Raw genomic sequence first — 17,641 nt, forward strand, 5'->3', positions numbered from 1 at the left:
GGTAACTTTTTATACCGCTAGAAAGGTCAAAGAAGCTAAAGGCTTTCAGCTAAACTGGTGCTTACAAATAACCAATCTGTATAGAAAAGGGTAGCAAATGACAACATTGACATAGGAAGATTTGTTTCTTTTAATCTATGTTGCACGGACTCTCCAAAATACTGTCGCATTCATGTCGGATCATCCAAAAATATATTACTTTTGGAGGATCCGACACACACCCGACTACATGTTCGGAGAGTCTCTATAACATAGCTTTTAACCGGCTAGGCTTAATGAAGAGCCTATTCATGTGTAGTTAGATTCTATACCTTGACTCAAAGCAATTACAGTAGATAGATACACATGTAGTACTTAAGTTGCCTATGCATTTATTTCTGATAAATTAGTGTCAATATAGACTTTCACAGACAAGATACTAGTACTTGTTGACCAATTGCTGCTTTTATTTCTCTGTTCTCAATCTAAAGACAGAGTTAAGTCTATGCTGATTTCAATTGGATTTAATGCTCACTATACATTTTTGTGTTCCTCTATTTTTCATTTTTTCTCTATATATATTTGTCTGTGCACTGTGCATTTAACCAAAAGCTTTTGCTATCCAATACTATCTCAGATCAGATTCTCAAACCTCAAGAATTGAAGATTAGGCATGCATTCAATGCAACTTTCTTGTTCTATTGCATCAATCATTCAATTTTTCTTGTAGCATGTGACCTATGTATACATTTATTTACACTAACAATAGTAGTGGTATCTCTTTAGACATCATATCATGGCATTAAATGCATGGCCAGCTTAAGACCTGTTGATGCTTTTACCCTATTGATATATGACCTACAATTTGTACTGTTACTCCATTTGACATTCATTTTCTTTTTTTCCCCTCGCTCATAAAAAGACTGAAGGGAGTAGACTGTCTACATCACATCCCCTTCGGATGCGGCCCTTCCTCGGGACCTACGTGAATGCGAGATGCTTTATGCACCGTGCTGCCATTTTACTCATAAAAAGACTCTTGCTTCATAGCTTAAAGACCTGTTTTTCAAGGTAAACATTGAGAAACAAATACAAAGGACTTGCGTGTGTGTGTGTGTGTGTGTGTGAGAGAGAGAGAGAGAGATGGGAAGAACACCATGTTGTGATAAGAAAGGATTAAAGAAAGGACCATGGACACCTGAGGAAGATGAAAAGCTTGTTGAGTATATCAAGAAGCATGGTCATGGTAGCTGGCGTTGTCTTCCAAATCTTGCAGGTTTCTTCACAACTCCTCTTTTGTGTGTAAATACTTAGTTCTGTTGTGTAGAAAAACAATAATCCTTTGTATATAACTACTGGTCAACTGATCTTGAAGTCTTACTTTCCAAGCTACTAATGAATTGCTTTGTTTTGGACTCCTTTAAGATTGTAAGGGAAACATGCCTAGAAGCTAGATCATGCAATATGTCAATTAGAATTCTTTGAACCTAAATGTTAGCTTGTGGTTGGCAGCATTATTGAGTGGCCTATCTTGTTTGTGTCTGTGTTTATGTGGTAAGAAGAAGGGAAGTGAGGAAATACTTCCTATTTCCAACTTTGGATGAAGTGAACTAAAAGAGGAAAGTGAAGCAGCCATTTGTTTCTCTACTCTATTAATGAGCATTGGAGTTTTCTTTTCATGTTAATGGTTATGAGGAGAGGGTGAATTTCCTCTGCTTTTATTATCCAAGTTCAAATATTTAGACTTTGCTAGTATCATGTTCACTCATTGGAAAAATAGGTTATTTATTTCTCAAACACATTATGGTAACTATTTTGAAGAAAAATCAGCTTTGTATACAAGAATTCACCTTGCACTTTTTGGGGGTGAATTTGGTACATGGTGTGTACATATTCAGATATCAAAAGGGCATTGCTTAAATTATATATGTAACCTGTCTAAAATGCTAAATTGCTGGATCTTGGTCACTAACTATGTTACTCGGACTCACCAAAAAAGTGACCGGATACGTGTCGGATCCTCCAAAAGTAGTGCATTTCTGAAGGATCTGACACGGGTGCGGCTATATTTTGGAGAGTCTGCGCAACATAGGTCAGTAATACATAGTATTGTATTGTATCTTGCAGATACTGATTCATTTGACTTCATTCTTGTTCTACGGTTTAAATTTTTTTGGGGATGTAAGATTTTTTTTACAAAACACATCGAGGAGGGAAATGAAGGAAGGAAAAGCATTACTAATGTCTGAGATTAATTGTTGTAATTGTTTTTTCTTTTAGGTCTTCTTCGTTGTGGGAAGAGTTGTCGTCTTAGATGGACAAATTATCTCAGGCCAGACATCAAAAGAGGTCCCTTTAGCCCTGAAGAAGAAAAGCTTGTCATACAGTTACATGGCATTCTTGGCAACAGGTGATAGTATGAAACTTTCATCTTGATACATCTATATGAGTGACATTTCCATTGGTCTTCAATTTTACTCTTTTGTCTGCTTAAAAATGTTTTTTTTTGGTATTCTTTGAGAAATTGATAGAAGGGGAGCCTTGGCGTAACTGGTAAAGTTACTATCATGTGACCAAGCGGTCATGTGTTCGAACCGTGGGAAACAACCTCTTGTAGAAATACAGAGTAAGGTTGCGTACAATAGACCCTTGTAGTCCGGCCCTTTCACGGACCCCGCGCATAGCGAGAACTTAGTGCACCGGACTGCCTTTTTTTTTTTTCTCATAAAAATTGATAAGCTACTAGAATCTATTTGGAGTTTCCTGTTAGTAATTTCTCAGAGTTTCTGCAACAAATAGAACATCAATTTGATCCATGTATGCCAAGTAATCAAAATTGAACTTTTGTCCAGTATTAGGGAACCTAGTCCAGTGTAGTTTCACAGAATCTGTAGCTGGAATTTTTACTTGTATAACTATGAAACTAAATTTCTATCCAGATGGGCTGCAATCGCATCGCAACTTCCTGGAAGGACGGACAATGAGATAAAGAACTTATGGAATACTCACCTGAAGAAACGCCTATTTTCTATGGGCATTGATCCTCTGACTCATGAACCCTCTAATGGGCTGTTGAGAAGACTGCCTACATCAACCTCAGCACGTCACATGGCACAATGGGAAAGTGCAAGGCTCGAAGCTGAAGCTCGTCTCTCCAGGGAATCGCAACTCTTGGTTCCATCGTCAGCAGGAAGGTCTGAGACCGACTACTTTTTACGCATATGGAATTCAGAGATAGGAGAAGCATTTAGGAAATTCAAGACAGAAGACAAATGTCAAAGTCCAGCCTCTCAAGTATCTTCATCTGCAAAATATGGATCTGCTTCAGGCATCACAACTGAGATGGACCTTACTCTTGCTGAAGATATCGAGTGGAAGGACAGTCAACCATATACTGAAGATATCTTGCAAGGATCTGACACCTCTAGCTCCAGTGAGTTGGAGGATTCATCTGAATCAGCATTGCAACTTCTTTTGGATTTCCCGAGTAGCAATGACATGAGCTTTCTTGGCTTTTTGAGTGACAGTTCCTTGAACTGCTCCTTAGCAGACCATAGAGTTGGCTTTCTCTAAATATGGTAGTCGTGGAAGCCTAAATTGTCGAAAATTTTCTGTTTAGTAGGCCAGATGCAGAAAAGGTTTGTATTTCGACTCATTATGTATTAATGTTATAGTAATAGAGCCATCTTATGTGTTATTGTAAGCCAGAATGTTGGGCAAATTTAGGCCTAGTGGCATGGCATGTTTCTTTTTTGCAACTATCGCCACGTTTGAAGCATATTTTCTGTAAGTTAGTACATCTTTTGAGTAGCTAAAACAAGGGAGAAAATGCTGGCTTTTGTGAAAACTTCTCAAGTGGAATTATTATTATTGACATTGAATTCTTTAGAGCACAAGAGTGTTTTTCCTATGCAGACTAGTAAGATCCTTTACAGACTAGAAGCTTACAACAAAACTTGACGCGTAAAAGAATACACACTAAAAAGCAGCAAGCATGAAAATATACAAGGGAAAAGCTTTAATCATCCAACACATCCAAGTAACTTCTTAGGAGTTTGTCCTGTGGCGCGATATTTGGCAGCCATCTCCTCCGTTTTAAGAATTTGTTCCCCTCGTTTAGCTTCAACCATCGCTTTCTTCTCCTCTGCCTCTTTGTGAATTAAAGCTGCTCTATTTTTCATCTTTTCTGCATATTCTGCTTTCTTTTGCTCTAATCTTTCCTGCAAATTCCACAAGCTTATCAACATTGCTGAAAAGTCTATATGGTTAAAAGACATTTGACTCAATGGTATCCTAAACTAAACCACATGGATTTTTCCAATCCATGCAACAACAACAACAACAACAAACTCAGTGAATTCCCACAAGTGGGATTTGGGGAAGGTAGTGTGTACGCAGACCTTGCCTTTACCCTAGGAGGGCAGAGAGGCTGTTCCACGCCATGCATTTCCAGTAAAATGATTTCATGGAAAATGACTTCTGTCATTTCAAACATACTTTAAAAGTGTTTAAGAGCTTGTATTTTGAAAGGCTCTTCAGAACAATTTGAGATTGAGAATTTTTTTGCCAATACTTTCCTCTTTACAGGATGTAATGTCAAAAATTGTTGAGAATGCGAATACTAGACTTTGTGCATGTTTACCTCAAGTTTTTTCAGTTTAGCTTCAAGATGTGCTTTCTTGCTGTTTTCCCATGCTGCAACTTTAGATAGCTTCTTTTGTGCCCTATTCAATCACACAAACAATTGGTCTACATAAGCAAGAATTAATTGTATGATAACTAACAATTGACAACATATATAGGAAGTTAGAAATCCTACTTGTTATCCACTCTGCTTTTTTCACTCTCTTCCCATGCTTTGATAAAAGCAGACTTCTTATCGTTATTAAGCTGCGCAAGAGCAGTATCTAAGGAAAATAAACAAGAAACAGGATACTTGTTAGCTTCTGAAATGTGAATAAAATCATTCAGTTGGTGAATTTGGTAACTAAACACTAGAGTATCAAACTAAACTTCCAAAAACCAGATAGGGCAGCCCAGTGCATAAAGCTCCCGCCATGCGCGGGATACAGTGAAGGGCCGGATTACAAAGGTCTATTGTACACAGTCTTACCCTGCATTTCTGCAAGAGGTTGTTTCCACGGCTCGGACTCGTGACCTCCTGGTCACATGGCAGCAACTTTACTAGTTACTGCCAGGGCTTCCCTTCAACTTCCAAAAATCAGATATTCCAAAGAAATTTAAGACTTTTCGCACCATTAGTTTTGACTCCTTAGGACATTATCGCAGAAGTAGAAGCACATCCTACTATTGTTACAATGTTGTAAAAAGTGGTTAAGGTCTAGTCCGCGATATATACATACCTCTGTCGAGGGATCCTTTTGAGTTTTTCGTTGATGGATTTGTCTCTGTCAAGATAAAGAAATGACAACATGTTTAGATTTCTCAACATTTTGGTAATTATATGATCAATTGAACAAGGTCTACACAAAATATGGTCATAGATTTGACATTCTTGCATTTTGTTATACAGTCAGACCTCTCAATAACAGCATCCATATATAACAATACTTTTTTATAAAAGCCAAACTTTTTCGGAACCAATTTTTATGTTATGTTATAATATATGTTCTCTATAACAACACTTCGCTATAACATCCAAAAATATTCGGAACAAACGAGATTGTTATAGAGAGGTTTGACTGTATTTATTCCTATTTCAACCTTTTGGTCACTCATTCCTTAATTTGGAATTCATAACTAGAAAAAATGGCAGCCGGGTGCACTAAACTCCCACTATGTGCGGGGTCCGGGGAAGGGCCCCACAAGGGTATATTGTACGCAACCTTGCATTTTTACCGAGACTGTTTTTACGGCTCGAACCCGTAACCTTCTAGTCATATGGCAACAACTTTACCGTTGCGCCATTGGAATTCATAACTAGAACACAAGAAAATCACGCGTTTTCCTTTGTACTAATAATGCATGCAGGAAAAAGAGAGTCAAAAGAAATCAAGAAAACGAAAACACATGCAGATATACATAAAGAGAGAGAGAATTGATTGGTTTACTTTGAGGTGGTGGCATGGCGGTGACAGCTTTAGAATTGTTGGCGGCCATGGCTATTGCTGTTGTGTGGCTTCCATTTTGGTCAATTATATATATAGACAAAAAAGGTGATTTCCACAAAAGAATTGGGAAATCAAATTCACTATAGCAATACTCAAAAATGAAGGAAAAGGAGAAAAATAATTAAAGTGCTTTATTCTTTCTATTGTATTGTATGTAAAAAGGAAGAAGGTGAAGAAGGAGCTTTTCTTCTCCAAAGCCTAAAGATGGTTTGTTTTCTTTATATGAAATGATAGTATATTATTAGACAGTGTAGAGAACGTGTGTTTTATGATCAAATGACTATTAAGAAGTAATCAACTTTTAGTTCCTCCGTTCTGCTAGAATGGCTGGGCGTAAAATGCGAGAGTCCAATAAGTTTTTAGTTTTGTTGTCAATTCATATTCTTTTATATTTTTAAATAAAAATTGGATTTAAGTTGGTATATACTATGGTCTCAGTTAACCTGTGATTAATGGTTAGTTATTATTTTGCCAAATTACCTATAAATATTTTATTATAAAGATTTACCTGTAGTTACTACGTAATAGGCGGCTTGATTGTGTAAGTATTTTTACATCATCAATGCCTAAAATTTAAACTCATAAATATTGTACATAGTTATGATACAAAAATAAAAGAAAAAAGAGAAATTTCCACCCAACTCTCTAGTTAGGTAGTGATTTGATTTTTTATCACGTGAGGCTCAAGTGTTTGATCTATCATGTCTTGTCATAACGTTCCCGTGAAAATAGAATGAGCTAGCTAGTTTATAAAAATTGTACGGGGTGTCCTATTTGGTCGTGCCCATTTAACCTATACCTATTTTTTTAAATATTTTAATTTGTACCCACATTTTAAACAACTTCAGCCATCTTTCTCCTCCCCCTTCTCCTCCTCAAAGTTATATCCACCCTCAAAGTTAGATATTATTGTTGTGGATACAGGATTGTATCAGGTAGAGTTTGTTTTGCTTTTTCTGTTTAAATTGGCCCTCTAAGCATGTTGACAAGATGGTGTCAGTTCCATTTACGTCAAAGGTGAGCTTTTCGTTGTGTCCCCCTTGTCTTCCCTCCTCTTTCTTCTGGCGGTGGTGGGTGTTGCGGAAGCCAAATGTATATAGTGTGAATAAGTCACAACTACTATACCAAAAATTATGACAGCCACCAAATAATAAATAAGACAATAAAACAACAATAAAGGAAACACCAGAATTTACGAGGTTCGGCTAATTTTGCCTACTCCTCGGACACAACCAATATTTTATTCCACTCCAAAATACAAGTGAAATAATACTAAAGAGAGAAGATACAAATGCCTTAAACAGATGAGAAGGCAAATGAGAGGTGTGTTTCAATCCTAAACATTAGGCCTTCTTTTATAGGGGAAAAATCCCCCCCACCCCCAAACTTAACTCCCAACCAATGTGGGACTTTGGCATTTTGCCAAACTTCAACAAATCTCCACCTTGGCAAAATTCCACATTTTCAATTCTCAATAACAAATTTTGGTTGTGTCTTCATCTTCAATCTCCAGTGTTCAACAATGTTGATCAAATCCAAACAATGTTGAAACTTGATCGCAGTCACCACCTTAGTTAGCATATCAGCAGGATTCTCCGTAGTATGAATTTTCTTCACTGTGACTCCTCCTTCTTCTATGATTTCTCATACGAAATGATACCGAACATCAATATGCTTCGTCCTTGCATGATAAACTTGGTTCTTCGCTAATTGAATAACACTTTGACTATCACAAAAAATTGTGATACCTTTTTGTTCAACACCAAGCTCCTTTAGCAATCCTTGAAGCCAAATTGCCTCCTTCACAACCTCTGTAATAGCCATGTACTCTGCCTCTGTTGTAGACAAAGCAACTGTTGACTGCAAAGTAGACTTCCAACTAACTGGTGCTTTTGCAAAAGTAAACACATAACCAGTAGTTGATCTTTGTTTGTCCAGATCACCCGCGAAATCTGAGTCACAATATCCAACTACAGACTGATTGTCTTCCTGCTCAAAAACTAACCCGACATCTACAGTATTATGAATATACCGTAGAATCCACTTCACAGCTTGCCAATGCTCCTTCCCTGGATTGTGCATATATCTTCTAATAACTCCAACAGCTTGTGAAATGTCAGGCCTTGTGCAAACCATTGCATACATCAAGCTACCAACAGCATTTGCGTATGGTACCTTTGACATATATTCTCATTCAGCTTCATCCATTGGCGACATAATAGTACTTAGCTTAAAATGGGAAGCAAGTGGAGTACTAACTGGCTTAGTCTTGTCATCTATGCCAAAACGTTGAAGTACTCTTTTCAAATATTCCTTTTGAGATAAACAGAGTTTCTTTGAACGTCTATCTCTAATTATCTCCATGCCAAGAATTTTCTTTGCCTCGCCAAGATCCTTCATCTCAAACTCCTTCTTCAGTTGAATCTTCAACTTATAAATTTCTTCCGAATTCTTGGAAGCTATCGACATATCATCAACATATAGGAGAAGATATATAAAGGAACCATCTTTAAGCCTGCGCAAATATACACAATGATCGTATTTGCTTCTCTTGTACCCTTGCTGCAACATAAACTTGTCAAATCGTTTGTACCATTGTCTAGAAGATTGTTTCAAACCGTACAACGATTTTTCAAGTTTGCACACCATATTTTCTTTTCCAGCAACTTTGAATCCTTCTGGCTGAGTCATGTAGATTTCCTCCTCCAAGTTTCCATGTAAAAACGCAGTTTTTACATCCATCTGAACTAGTTCCAAATCCAATTGTGCTACCAAAGCCAACATAATTCTAATGGAGGAATGTTTTACAACTGGAGAAAACACTTCATTGTAATCAATTCCCTCCTTTTGAGCATATCCTTTGGCCACCAATCTTGCTTTGTAGCGAACATCTACTTGGTTAGGAAATCCTTCCTTCTTTGCAAATACCCATTTGCACCCAATTGCTTTCTTTCCCTTCGGGAGATTGGCCAATCTCCATGTATGATTCTGATGAAGGGACTGTATTTCATCATTCATGGCAATCCTCCACTTATCTTCTTCTGAACTTTGGACAGCGTCTTTATAAGTAGTAGGAACATCATCAGCTACAATTGAGGTTGCACAAGCAACCGTCTCTATGAGACGAACGGGTTTCGTTATTGTTCTTTTTGGCCTGCTGGTTGCTATTGATTCTAGTTGTTGTTGAGGTTCCTGAGTTGGAATCTCCTCTACTGGCTCTCCTTCCAGAGGGTAATCTTCATTTGTTTCCTCCTCCGCTTCTTGTGTAGGAAAAATAAATTTTCCCTCAAACTCCACCTACTTAGAAGCACCTTTATTTTGTTTGGTATCTTCTGTTACCTTATTTACCATAGCAGATTCATCAAAGGTAACATCCCTGCTGAATATTACTTTCTTTGTTATAGGACACCATAAGCGATATCCTTTGACTCCAGAAGTAATTCCCATAAAAATAGCCTTCTTTGCCCTTGGATCCAATTTTGACTCTGTCACATGATAATATGCAGTTGAGCCAAACACGTGCAAAGAGTCATAATCTACAGCAGGCTTTCCATACCATTTTTCAAATGGTGTCTTGCCATCAATAGCAGCAGATGGTAGACGATTAATGAGGTGGCATGCATATGTAATTGCCTCAGCCCAAAATTCTTTGCCCAAGCCAGCATTGGACAACATACACCGTACCTTCTCCAGCAAGGTCCGGTTCATACGTTCAGCCACTCCATTCTGTTGTGGTGTATGTCTGACAGTGAAGTGTCAGACGATGCCATCATTTTGACAGACCTTATTGAAATGATCATTTTTGTATTCACCTCCATTGTCTGTGCGAATACACTTGATCCTCTTGCCTGTTTGATTCTCCACCATCGTCTTCCATTTGAGAAAAATTCCCAACACTTCATCTTTGCTCTTCATTGTATACACCCATACTCTTCGGGAAAAATCATCAACAAAGGTTACAAAATAGTGCTTCCCACCCAATGAAGGTGTTTTGGAAGGACCCCAAACATCAGAGTGTACATAATCCAAAATGCTTTTAGTATTATGGATCGCTGTACCAAATTTAACCCTTGTCTGTTTCCCTTTAACACAATGCTCACAAAACTCCAAGTTGCAAGCCTTGACTCCTTTTAACAATCCTTGATCTGATAAAGTTTTCAAGGATTTTCCTCGAGCATGTCCCAATCGCATGTGCCATAGCTTGGTTGCTTCTGCCTCTTTGTCGTCACTGGATGTCACTGTCGCTGTCCCAATAATTGTACTGCCACGATAGCGGTACATATTATTATTCTTTCGATTAGCCTTCATTACCACTAGTGCACCGGAGCATACTCTCATCACTCCATTTTCTGCAATGATTTTGAACCCTTTTGATTCTAGGGCTCCCACAGAGATGAGATTCTTCTTCAAATCCGGTACATATCGAACATCTGTTAATGTTCTGATCATTCCATCATGGTTCCTTAATCGTATTGAACCAATGCCATATGAGGTAAGAGGGCTGTTATCCGTTGTGTGGACGACTCCATATTCTCCTTCTTGAAATTCCACGAACCAGTCCCTATTGGGACACATATGATAGCTACAAGCCGAGTCCATCAACCATATGTCTGATGATGTTGATGACTCTGTTGTAACTAATGAGAAATCTGAATCATCACAATCAGCTACATTTGAATCCATAATGGCCTTTCCATTGTTATGTTTGGCCTTATTCTTTAACTTCGGACAGTCTTTCTTCCAGTGCCCTTTTTCTCGACAAAAGGCACATTCATCTTTGCTGGGTCTGGATATTGACTTGGATCTTCCCTTCTTTGTCCTCGTTTGACTTTGAGGACGACCCCTCACAAATAGTGCTTCTCCTTCTCCGCCCTTCTATTTTTCTCGCTTTCTTTGTTCATAGCTGTACAAAGCCGAACAAACTTCTCTGAGAGAAACTTCGTCATTTCCATGGAGTAGAGTAGTTTCAAGGTGCTCATACTCATCAGGAAGTGACGCCAACAACATCAAGGCCAAGTCACCATCATCATAAGTTGTATCCATATTTTGCAAATCTGTGACCAACTTATTGAAACTGGTGATATGTTCATTCATCGTGGTACCAGGAACATAGGTGAAGTGAAACAGTCTCTTCTTCATGTACAATTTATTTTGACTGTTTTTCTTCAAAAATTTATCCTCCAGCGCTTTCCATAATTTACTTGCAGAAGTTTCCTTTGTGTATGGATATTTCTGCTCTCTAGCAAGGTAGGATCGAATGGTACCGCAAGCAACACGATTGATAATTCTCCAATCTTCTTCTCCAATAGCATCTGGTCTCTTTTCTTCAATAGCAAGATCTAGCCCTTGTTGAAAAATGACATCTAGAACCTCGCCTTGCCACATCCCAAAATGTCCGGACCCGTCAAATATTTCTACCGCAAATTTCGTATTTGACACAATTCTTGTCATAAGCGAAGATGCCAATGATGACGTATTGTTGACACTTGATGTAGATTCTTCTTGTTTATTGTCTCCCATTTTTGACACAAATATTATTTAATAGCTGACGACACAAATCAAGATTATTTCCTTTCTGGTGTGGAAGATCAGACTAAGCTGCAACCACAGAGCATACTCAGACAGAACCTTGACTCAGTTACCAAGATAAATCTTTTCTGATGTGGAAGATCAGACTATGCTGCAACCACAGAGCATACTTAGACAGTACCTTGGCTCTGATACCAATTGTTGCGGAAGCCAAATGTATATAGTGTGAATAAGTCACAACTACTATACCAAAAATTATGACAGCCACCAAATAATAAATAAGACAATAAAACAACAATAAAGGAAACACCAGAATTTACAAGGTTCGGCTAATTTTGCCTACTCCTCGGACACAACCAATATTTTATTCCACTCCAAAATACAAGTGAAATAATACTAAAGAGAGAAGATACAAATGCCTTAAACAGATGAGAAGGCAAATGAGAGGTGTGTTTCAATCCTAAACATTAGGCCTTCTTTTATAGGGGAAAAATCCCCCCCCCCAAACTTAACTCCCAACCAATGTGGGACTTTGGCATTTTGCCAAACTTCAACAGTGGGAAAGGAGAAAATAGTTAAGAATTACCTAGATTCTCTACAGCAGATGTTGGAAGTAGAAGTCATTACAGGCAGCATGTGAATTCGATTACCTAAAAGAAAAAAATATTTGTGAATACTTTTAACGTTCGAATCATATGGAAAGTCAGTTAAAACTTCAACTCTAAGAAGGCTGAAGTTCGCTAGTTACAAACAAAAACTTCAGCTCTAGAGCTAAAGTTCGCCAGTTAGAAACAAAAAACTTCAGCTCTAGAGCTGAAGTTCTCCAGTTACAAAAACAAAAACTTCAACTCTAGAGCTGAAGTTCGCCAGTTACAAAAACAAAAACTTCAGCAATTACAAACAAAAATTTCAGCAAATAGAGAACAAAACTACAGCTACTATGCTTAAGTTCAGCAATTACAAACAAAAACTTCATCACACTTGGTTCAGCACACTTGCTACTTCAGTCCCGTCTACTAGAATGCTGAAGTTTTGTGTGATTGACTTTGCTACTTCAGCCCTGTATGCTGAAGTTACACGAAAAAGTGGGTACGTTTGCAATGTTTTTTGCAAAGCGGACACAAGTTAAAACGTGACCCAAAAAGCGGATATAGATGCAAATGCCCCAGTTAGTTTCGGATTAGTAATTGAAAAATAATAAACGTTTGCAAAGTCTTTGAAAAATAGTCATTATTTTAGCTGAAACACGGAAAGTTACAACATAATATACTGAATTATGGAGCTCATGTGTATAATAAACTTTCAGCATATTATATTGAAACTCCAACACATTATGAAATTCCACACATTGTGCTGGAATATCATGTGTAAAAAATTCGAACTCCAACATATTATGCTGGAATTTTTCCGGATTTTTAAGGGTGTTTTTGTTCACATTTTATCTTTACATGAAAAAGTAGCCAAATTTCAATTATTTTTGAAATTGTGGCTATTTTTCAATTATAAGTTGTGAATTAGGATATTTCTGATCTTTTTGCCACAATTTTCTAACATTCAAAGTTTGGACGCGAGAAATTTGTGAAACACAGAGTAACTTTCCATATAACTCGTTTGATTAAATTTCTTTTTGAACCAAAAAAAAAAAACTTAAAGAAGAATTTCTTTCCTTCATAAAAAACTAACAAAACCTTAAAAAATCATGTTTGTCCAAACATATTTTTCTTTTGCACAAAGTCTTTTTAAAAATTTAAATTAAAAAATTTTAAGAACTTTTTCCCAAAAGATATGTTCTACACTTTTTTCATGTGGTCTTTCGCCTTTTTCTTTTCAATTTTTTTTTTTAATTCAACGTGTTTACTTTTAGAAAAATTAGTGATTTAATGGAGAACCAATTAATTCCTTTTTTTATTATTATAATTTCGCTAAGTGCTAGTGGTGCTGTAAAGGAGTGGAAAATATGCTCACCTCTTTTCTTCTTTATCTCTTCCACTAATCAATTTTTCTCTTTTCCTTTACGTAATATTTAAAATGAAAAACAAGATAAAAAAAAATCTCTACCTTCTGATATAAATACTACTAATGTTTATGATTAATCATCTCCTCGGTAAGATCATATTCAAAAATATGTAAATGAAAAGCTGAATCATATGTTTAGTCTTTCTTTAGAAAATAACATGGATCTTACAAGAGCAATTAAAGGAAACAAGACTAGTTACCTCCTTAACCTTTTAGCATTGGGAAACAATACCCCTTCACCTTTTGAATGGGAAAGGGAACTTCCTTTAACCCAAAAACCAACGAACACGCTGAATTACAGTCAAACCTCTCTATAACAGTATCGTTTGTTCCGTAATTGTTCGGCTTTTATAGTGAATGATTGTTAGACACCTATAATAGCATTTGGCATTTGAATATATTTTGGCTGTTATAGACAAAAATTATCCAAAAACTAATTGTTTTTCTTTTTTAATATTATATATAAAAAATTAATAAAATATTTAAATTCAAAATCTCAAAAGATATAAATATTTCACGAATTAAATGCTAAAGAAATCTAATACATTATTATTGTTTTTAAACTAAATGCACAAATGTTTAAACACTAAGGCACACAATTAAAAAATACGAATATATTACAGTTACATATTATTGGTAATTGTCCAATATAAGATATATCATGTGTATATCTTCAAATAAAAAAAGAATAATATGCATAACTTCAAAAGGTATAAATAGATCTTTTAAGTATCTTTTGGCGTTTTTCTAATGCAAGATATATCATTTGTAGATCTTTAGTTATAAAAATATTTGATGTGTATATGTTCATGGAACATACTACTATCCTTAAGATAATATATATAGCTATTATAAGTTGTACATTAAAGTTATAAAATATTTGCTTAAATATTTAGCATTATTATTAGTAATAATCTATTAGTAATAATCTTAGAAAATCTACATGACTGTTATAGAGGGTAATTTTACAAAGAGCGTACTGTCATAAAGATGGATGTTGCTGTTATAGGCAAAATGTTGTTATAGAGAGGTAAAATATAGCATAAAAATCGATTCTGAGAAAAACTAGACTTTTATAGTGAATGACTGTTATATATGGATGTTGTTATAGAGAGGTCTGACTGTAATTGAGGCAAGAACCTACAAACTATTGTAGGATTTATGAGTTAAAATAGCACGGTTTAGCCAGTTTTCGGACTGGTCATTCAAAAATAGCTACCGTTTACCAAGTCAATGAAAAATAGCCATTATTTTGCTGCAATAGAGACCGGTCCAGCATAATATATTGGAATTTGGTGCACCTGTGTATGAACTTTCAGCATATTATGCTGGACCGGTATACTTTGCTGGCTCCAGTATAATATACTGGAGACTGGAGCACCGGTGCTCCAAACTCCAGTATATTATGTTGGACAGGTATATTATATTGGAACTCCAGTATATTATGCTGGAGTATTCTTCCGAATTTTGAACAGTGTTTTCGTTCAGATTTATCTTTAGTGGCTAAATTTCGATTACCTTTGAAACTATGGCTATTTTTGAATGACCACTTATAAATCTGGCTATTTTTAAATTTCTCCCGAATTTGCAGGCTATTGCCGGAATTTTTAACCTCAACATTTCTTTTAAGCGCATTAAGATTAAGGAGAACTTTCTCATAGCTTAGGTTGTCCGAAGTACAATATATGTATAAGAGATGTAATAATAAGTTTGATAATGCTATTAATATGTAAATAATCATCAAGACAGTAATATATACCACAAACAATTCAACCAATACATCATACATCTTATATAAGCTTCTTCGTTGCTTACTGTTTTAGCTTATAGTAAAATTCCTCAAAATTCATGGAGATACTTTAAATAAATTAGTATGCTGCAACTTCGCACGTAATGGGTTAAACAAAAACATAATCATTCAAAAAAAAAGCTTAACTTCATGGCATATTTCAACTGATACTATTTTCATTTGGTTTGAAGTAATGTGTTATTCGTTAATATACGTGAGAATCATTTATTAATTTTGCTGGTTGACTTTTGGTGTCACAACTTCACAACTTCACAACAAAGACTATCCAGAACTGGTGTCACAACTTCACAGACAGTCTAGGAATACTACAAACAAGGTTCGAAAAATAAATACAACACTGTTTCTGAAATACGTAAATGAACCAGGATGAAAGGATAGAGGGAGACGCCAGGGCATGCGGACGCCTACAGGATTACCTTGGATCTCCTGATGTTAGGCTAGAAACCCGTATTTTAGCCGTAGTATTACATGCCAATGACTGCATTTTTTACGTGCATTTGAGTTCAAATGATAGTGAATTGCACTTAGTGCGTGTTTTATGCCTTGTAGGAAGTGATCCTGAGCTCAAAAGTTAATTTGGAGCTAAATTGATCAATTTGGAGCTTTGAAGTCTGAGTAAAAGCCCAATACATTAAGCCGGGATTGTGTTCGGAGGTCGTGTACCAAGTCCGGATGTTAAAAGAGGACGAAATAAGTTCACGCTGAGAAAATTACACTGCCGCGCCGCAAGGCGCGGCGCAGCAGTGTAAAATGTTGTCTGATGCGAAAAGTTGAGGCTGCTGATAAAATTCACTAACGCGCCGCATGGTGCGGCGCAGCTGTTCAACTTTTACAGAGCAAAGTCCTAGTTCGCGCAGGAAAGGGTTTTTTCGTCTGGACCCGACCCTACTTGGTATAAATACATGTAAAAACGCTATTTTGAGAGATTGGACATACTTTTGACATATTTTAGACCTAAGGAGGCAGAGACACAATAGGATCAAGGCGGGGAATTCTTCTACGAGTTTTTCCTTCTTCTTCCTATTTTTCATTGTTGGTTATGACTTTTAGTATTGTAGTTTTACATACTATTATGAATAGCTAATTTGTTATCTAGGGTTTTGATGGAACCTTTTATAGGATAAATTCTTGTTATATTTTTATATAATTGAGCCGTAGTATAATCTCTATTTGTTCAACTACGTTCTTGTTGTAGTTAATTGATAGGATCCTCAATTAGCTGTGCCTATTTAGTATGTATTACTCGGGAGAGAGTGCATATTTAAGTAGTTGTTGAACAACATTACTCCCGACGTATGTGAGGAATCGATAACCAAGGGTTTAAAGGTGGGATTAGGGATAACGAAGTCTTGGGTGCGATCTGAAGTGAGCTGTATTAAAAGCCAGCTAGCATAGCTCGGGAGAGTGCATCTAGTAAATTGTCGTAATTACTCGGAGAGATTTATGGTGATAAGAGTGCTCATGATCGGTAGAGAATACTTACGCAAAATTATAGAAGACATAGCGGAAAGGATTCCAACAATTAGGGAAATCATAACTCTAGACCTCCTTAATCTTTTCTCCAACCCGTAGTATTTTTAGTTGTTAATCTACTAATTTAATTATTTAGTTAATTAGATATAAGAACTTTAATATTAATAACTTAGGAATTGTTCAAGCTTGTTTTCTTGGTGATAGTGAACATATGTAGCTAAACCTTAGTTCTCTGTGGGATTCGACTCCGGACTTGTAAACCGGATTATATTTGCAACAACCGCTTAGTCCTTTTTATAAGGCATAGTTGGGCGTGATCAAATTTTGTCGCCGTTGTCGGGGAACTAACAGTGTAGTTGTAGGTGAACATATTGCTAGGTTTCAAGTTTGAACTTTTATTTTATTTTTTAGTGTTTTATTTTTTTATTTTTTATTTTAGTTTTATTTGAGAAACATGGCATCATGGAATTATGGGAATTTTGATGTTGGTAATTCTATTTTTAATCCTCCTTATGCATATTGTGAAGGAAACCACCCATGGCAAGATTATCAAAATATTCCCGAGAACGAGTTTTGTGCACCAACTCAATCTTATGTGTGGAATGTGTGTGATATGTGTGGTAGTCAAGATGGTCACTTTCACAGTTGTGTTTATATTTCTTACCTTCCCCCAACCCCTTACTTTGATGGTTCTTCTTTTTCT

General features: G+C 36.3%; 2 protein-coding genes across 2 annotated transcripts; one reads left to right on the top strand and one right to left on the bottom strand.

Moving 5' to 3' along the window:
• Nucleotides 1-623: 623 nt before the first annotated feature.
• LOC107760186 (transcription factor MYB17-like) lies at nucleotides 624-3,740 on the top strand. Its single transcript, XM_016578201.2, has 3 exons — nucleotides 624-1,255; nucleotides 2,260-2,389; nucleotides 2,919-3,740. Exons 1-3 carry the CDS (start codon nucleotides 1,123-1,125, stop codon nucleotides 3,550-3,552), a joined length of 897 nt encoding a protein of 298 aa, XP_016433687.1. The 5' UTR covers nucleotides 624-1,122; the 3' UTR covers nucleotides 3,553-3,740.
• Nucleotides 3,741-3,858: 118 nt separating this feature from the next.
• Nucleotides 3,859-6,335, bottom strand: LOC107760184 (remorin-like). The gene is made up of 5 exons (XM_075225824.1): nucleotides 6,051-6,335; nucleotides 5,343-5,387; nucleotides 4,799-4,886; nucleotides 4,622-4,703; nucleotides 3,859-4,199 (listed from the first exon to the last, which is right to left on the bottom strand). Exons 1-5 carry the CDS (start codon nucleotides 6,097-6,099, stop codon nucleotides 4,002-4,004), a joined length of 462 nt encoding a protein of 153 aa, XP_075081925.1. The 5' UTR covers nucleotides 6,100-6,335; the 3' UTR covers nucleotides 3,859-4,001.
• Nucleotides 6,336-17,641: the final 11,306 nt, after the last annotated feature.

This window comes from Nicotiana tabacum, chromosome 11 (genome assembly GCF_000715075.1).
Source record: "Nicotiana tabacum cultivar K326 chromosome 11, ASM71507v2, whole genome shotgun sequence".
Classification (NCBI taxonomy): Eukaryota; Viridiplantae; Streptophyta; class Magnoliopsida; order Solanales; family Solanaceae; genus Nicotiana; species Nicotiana tabacum.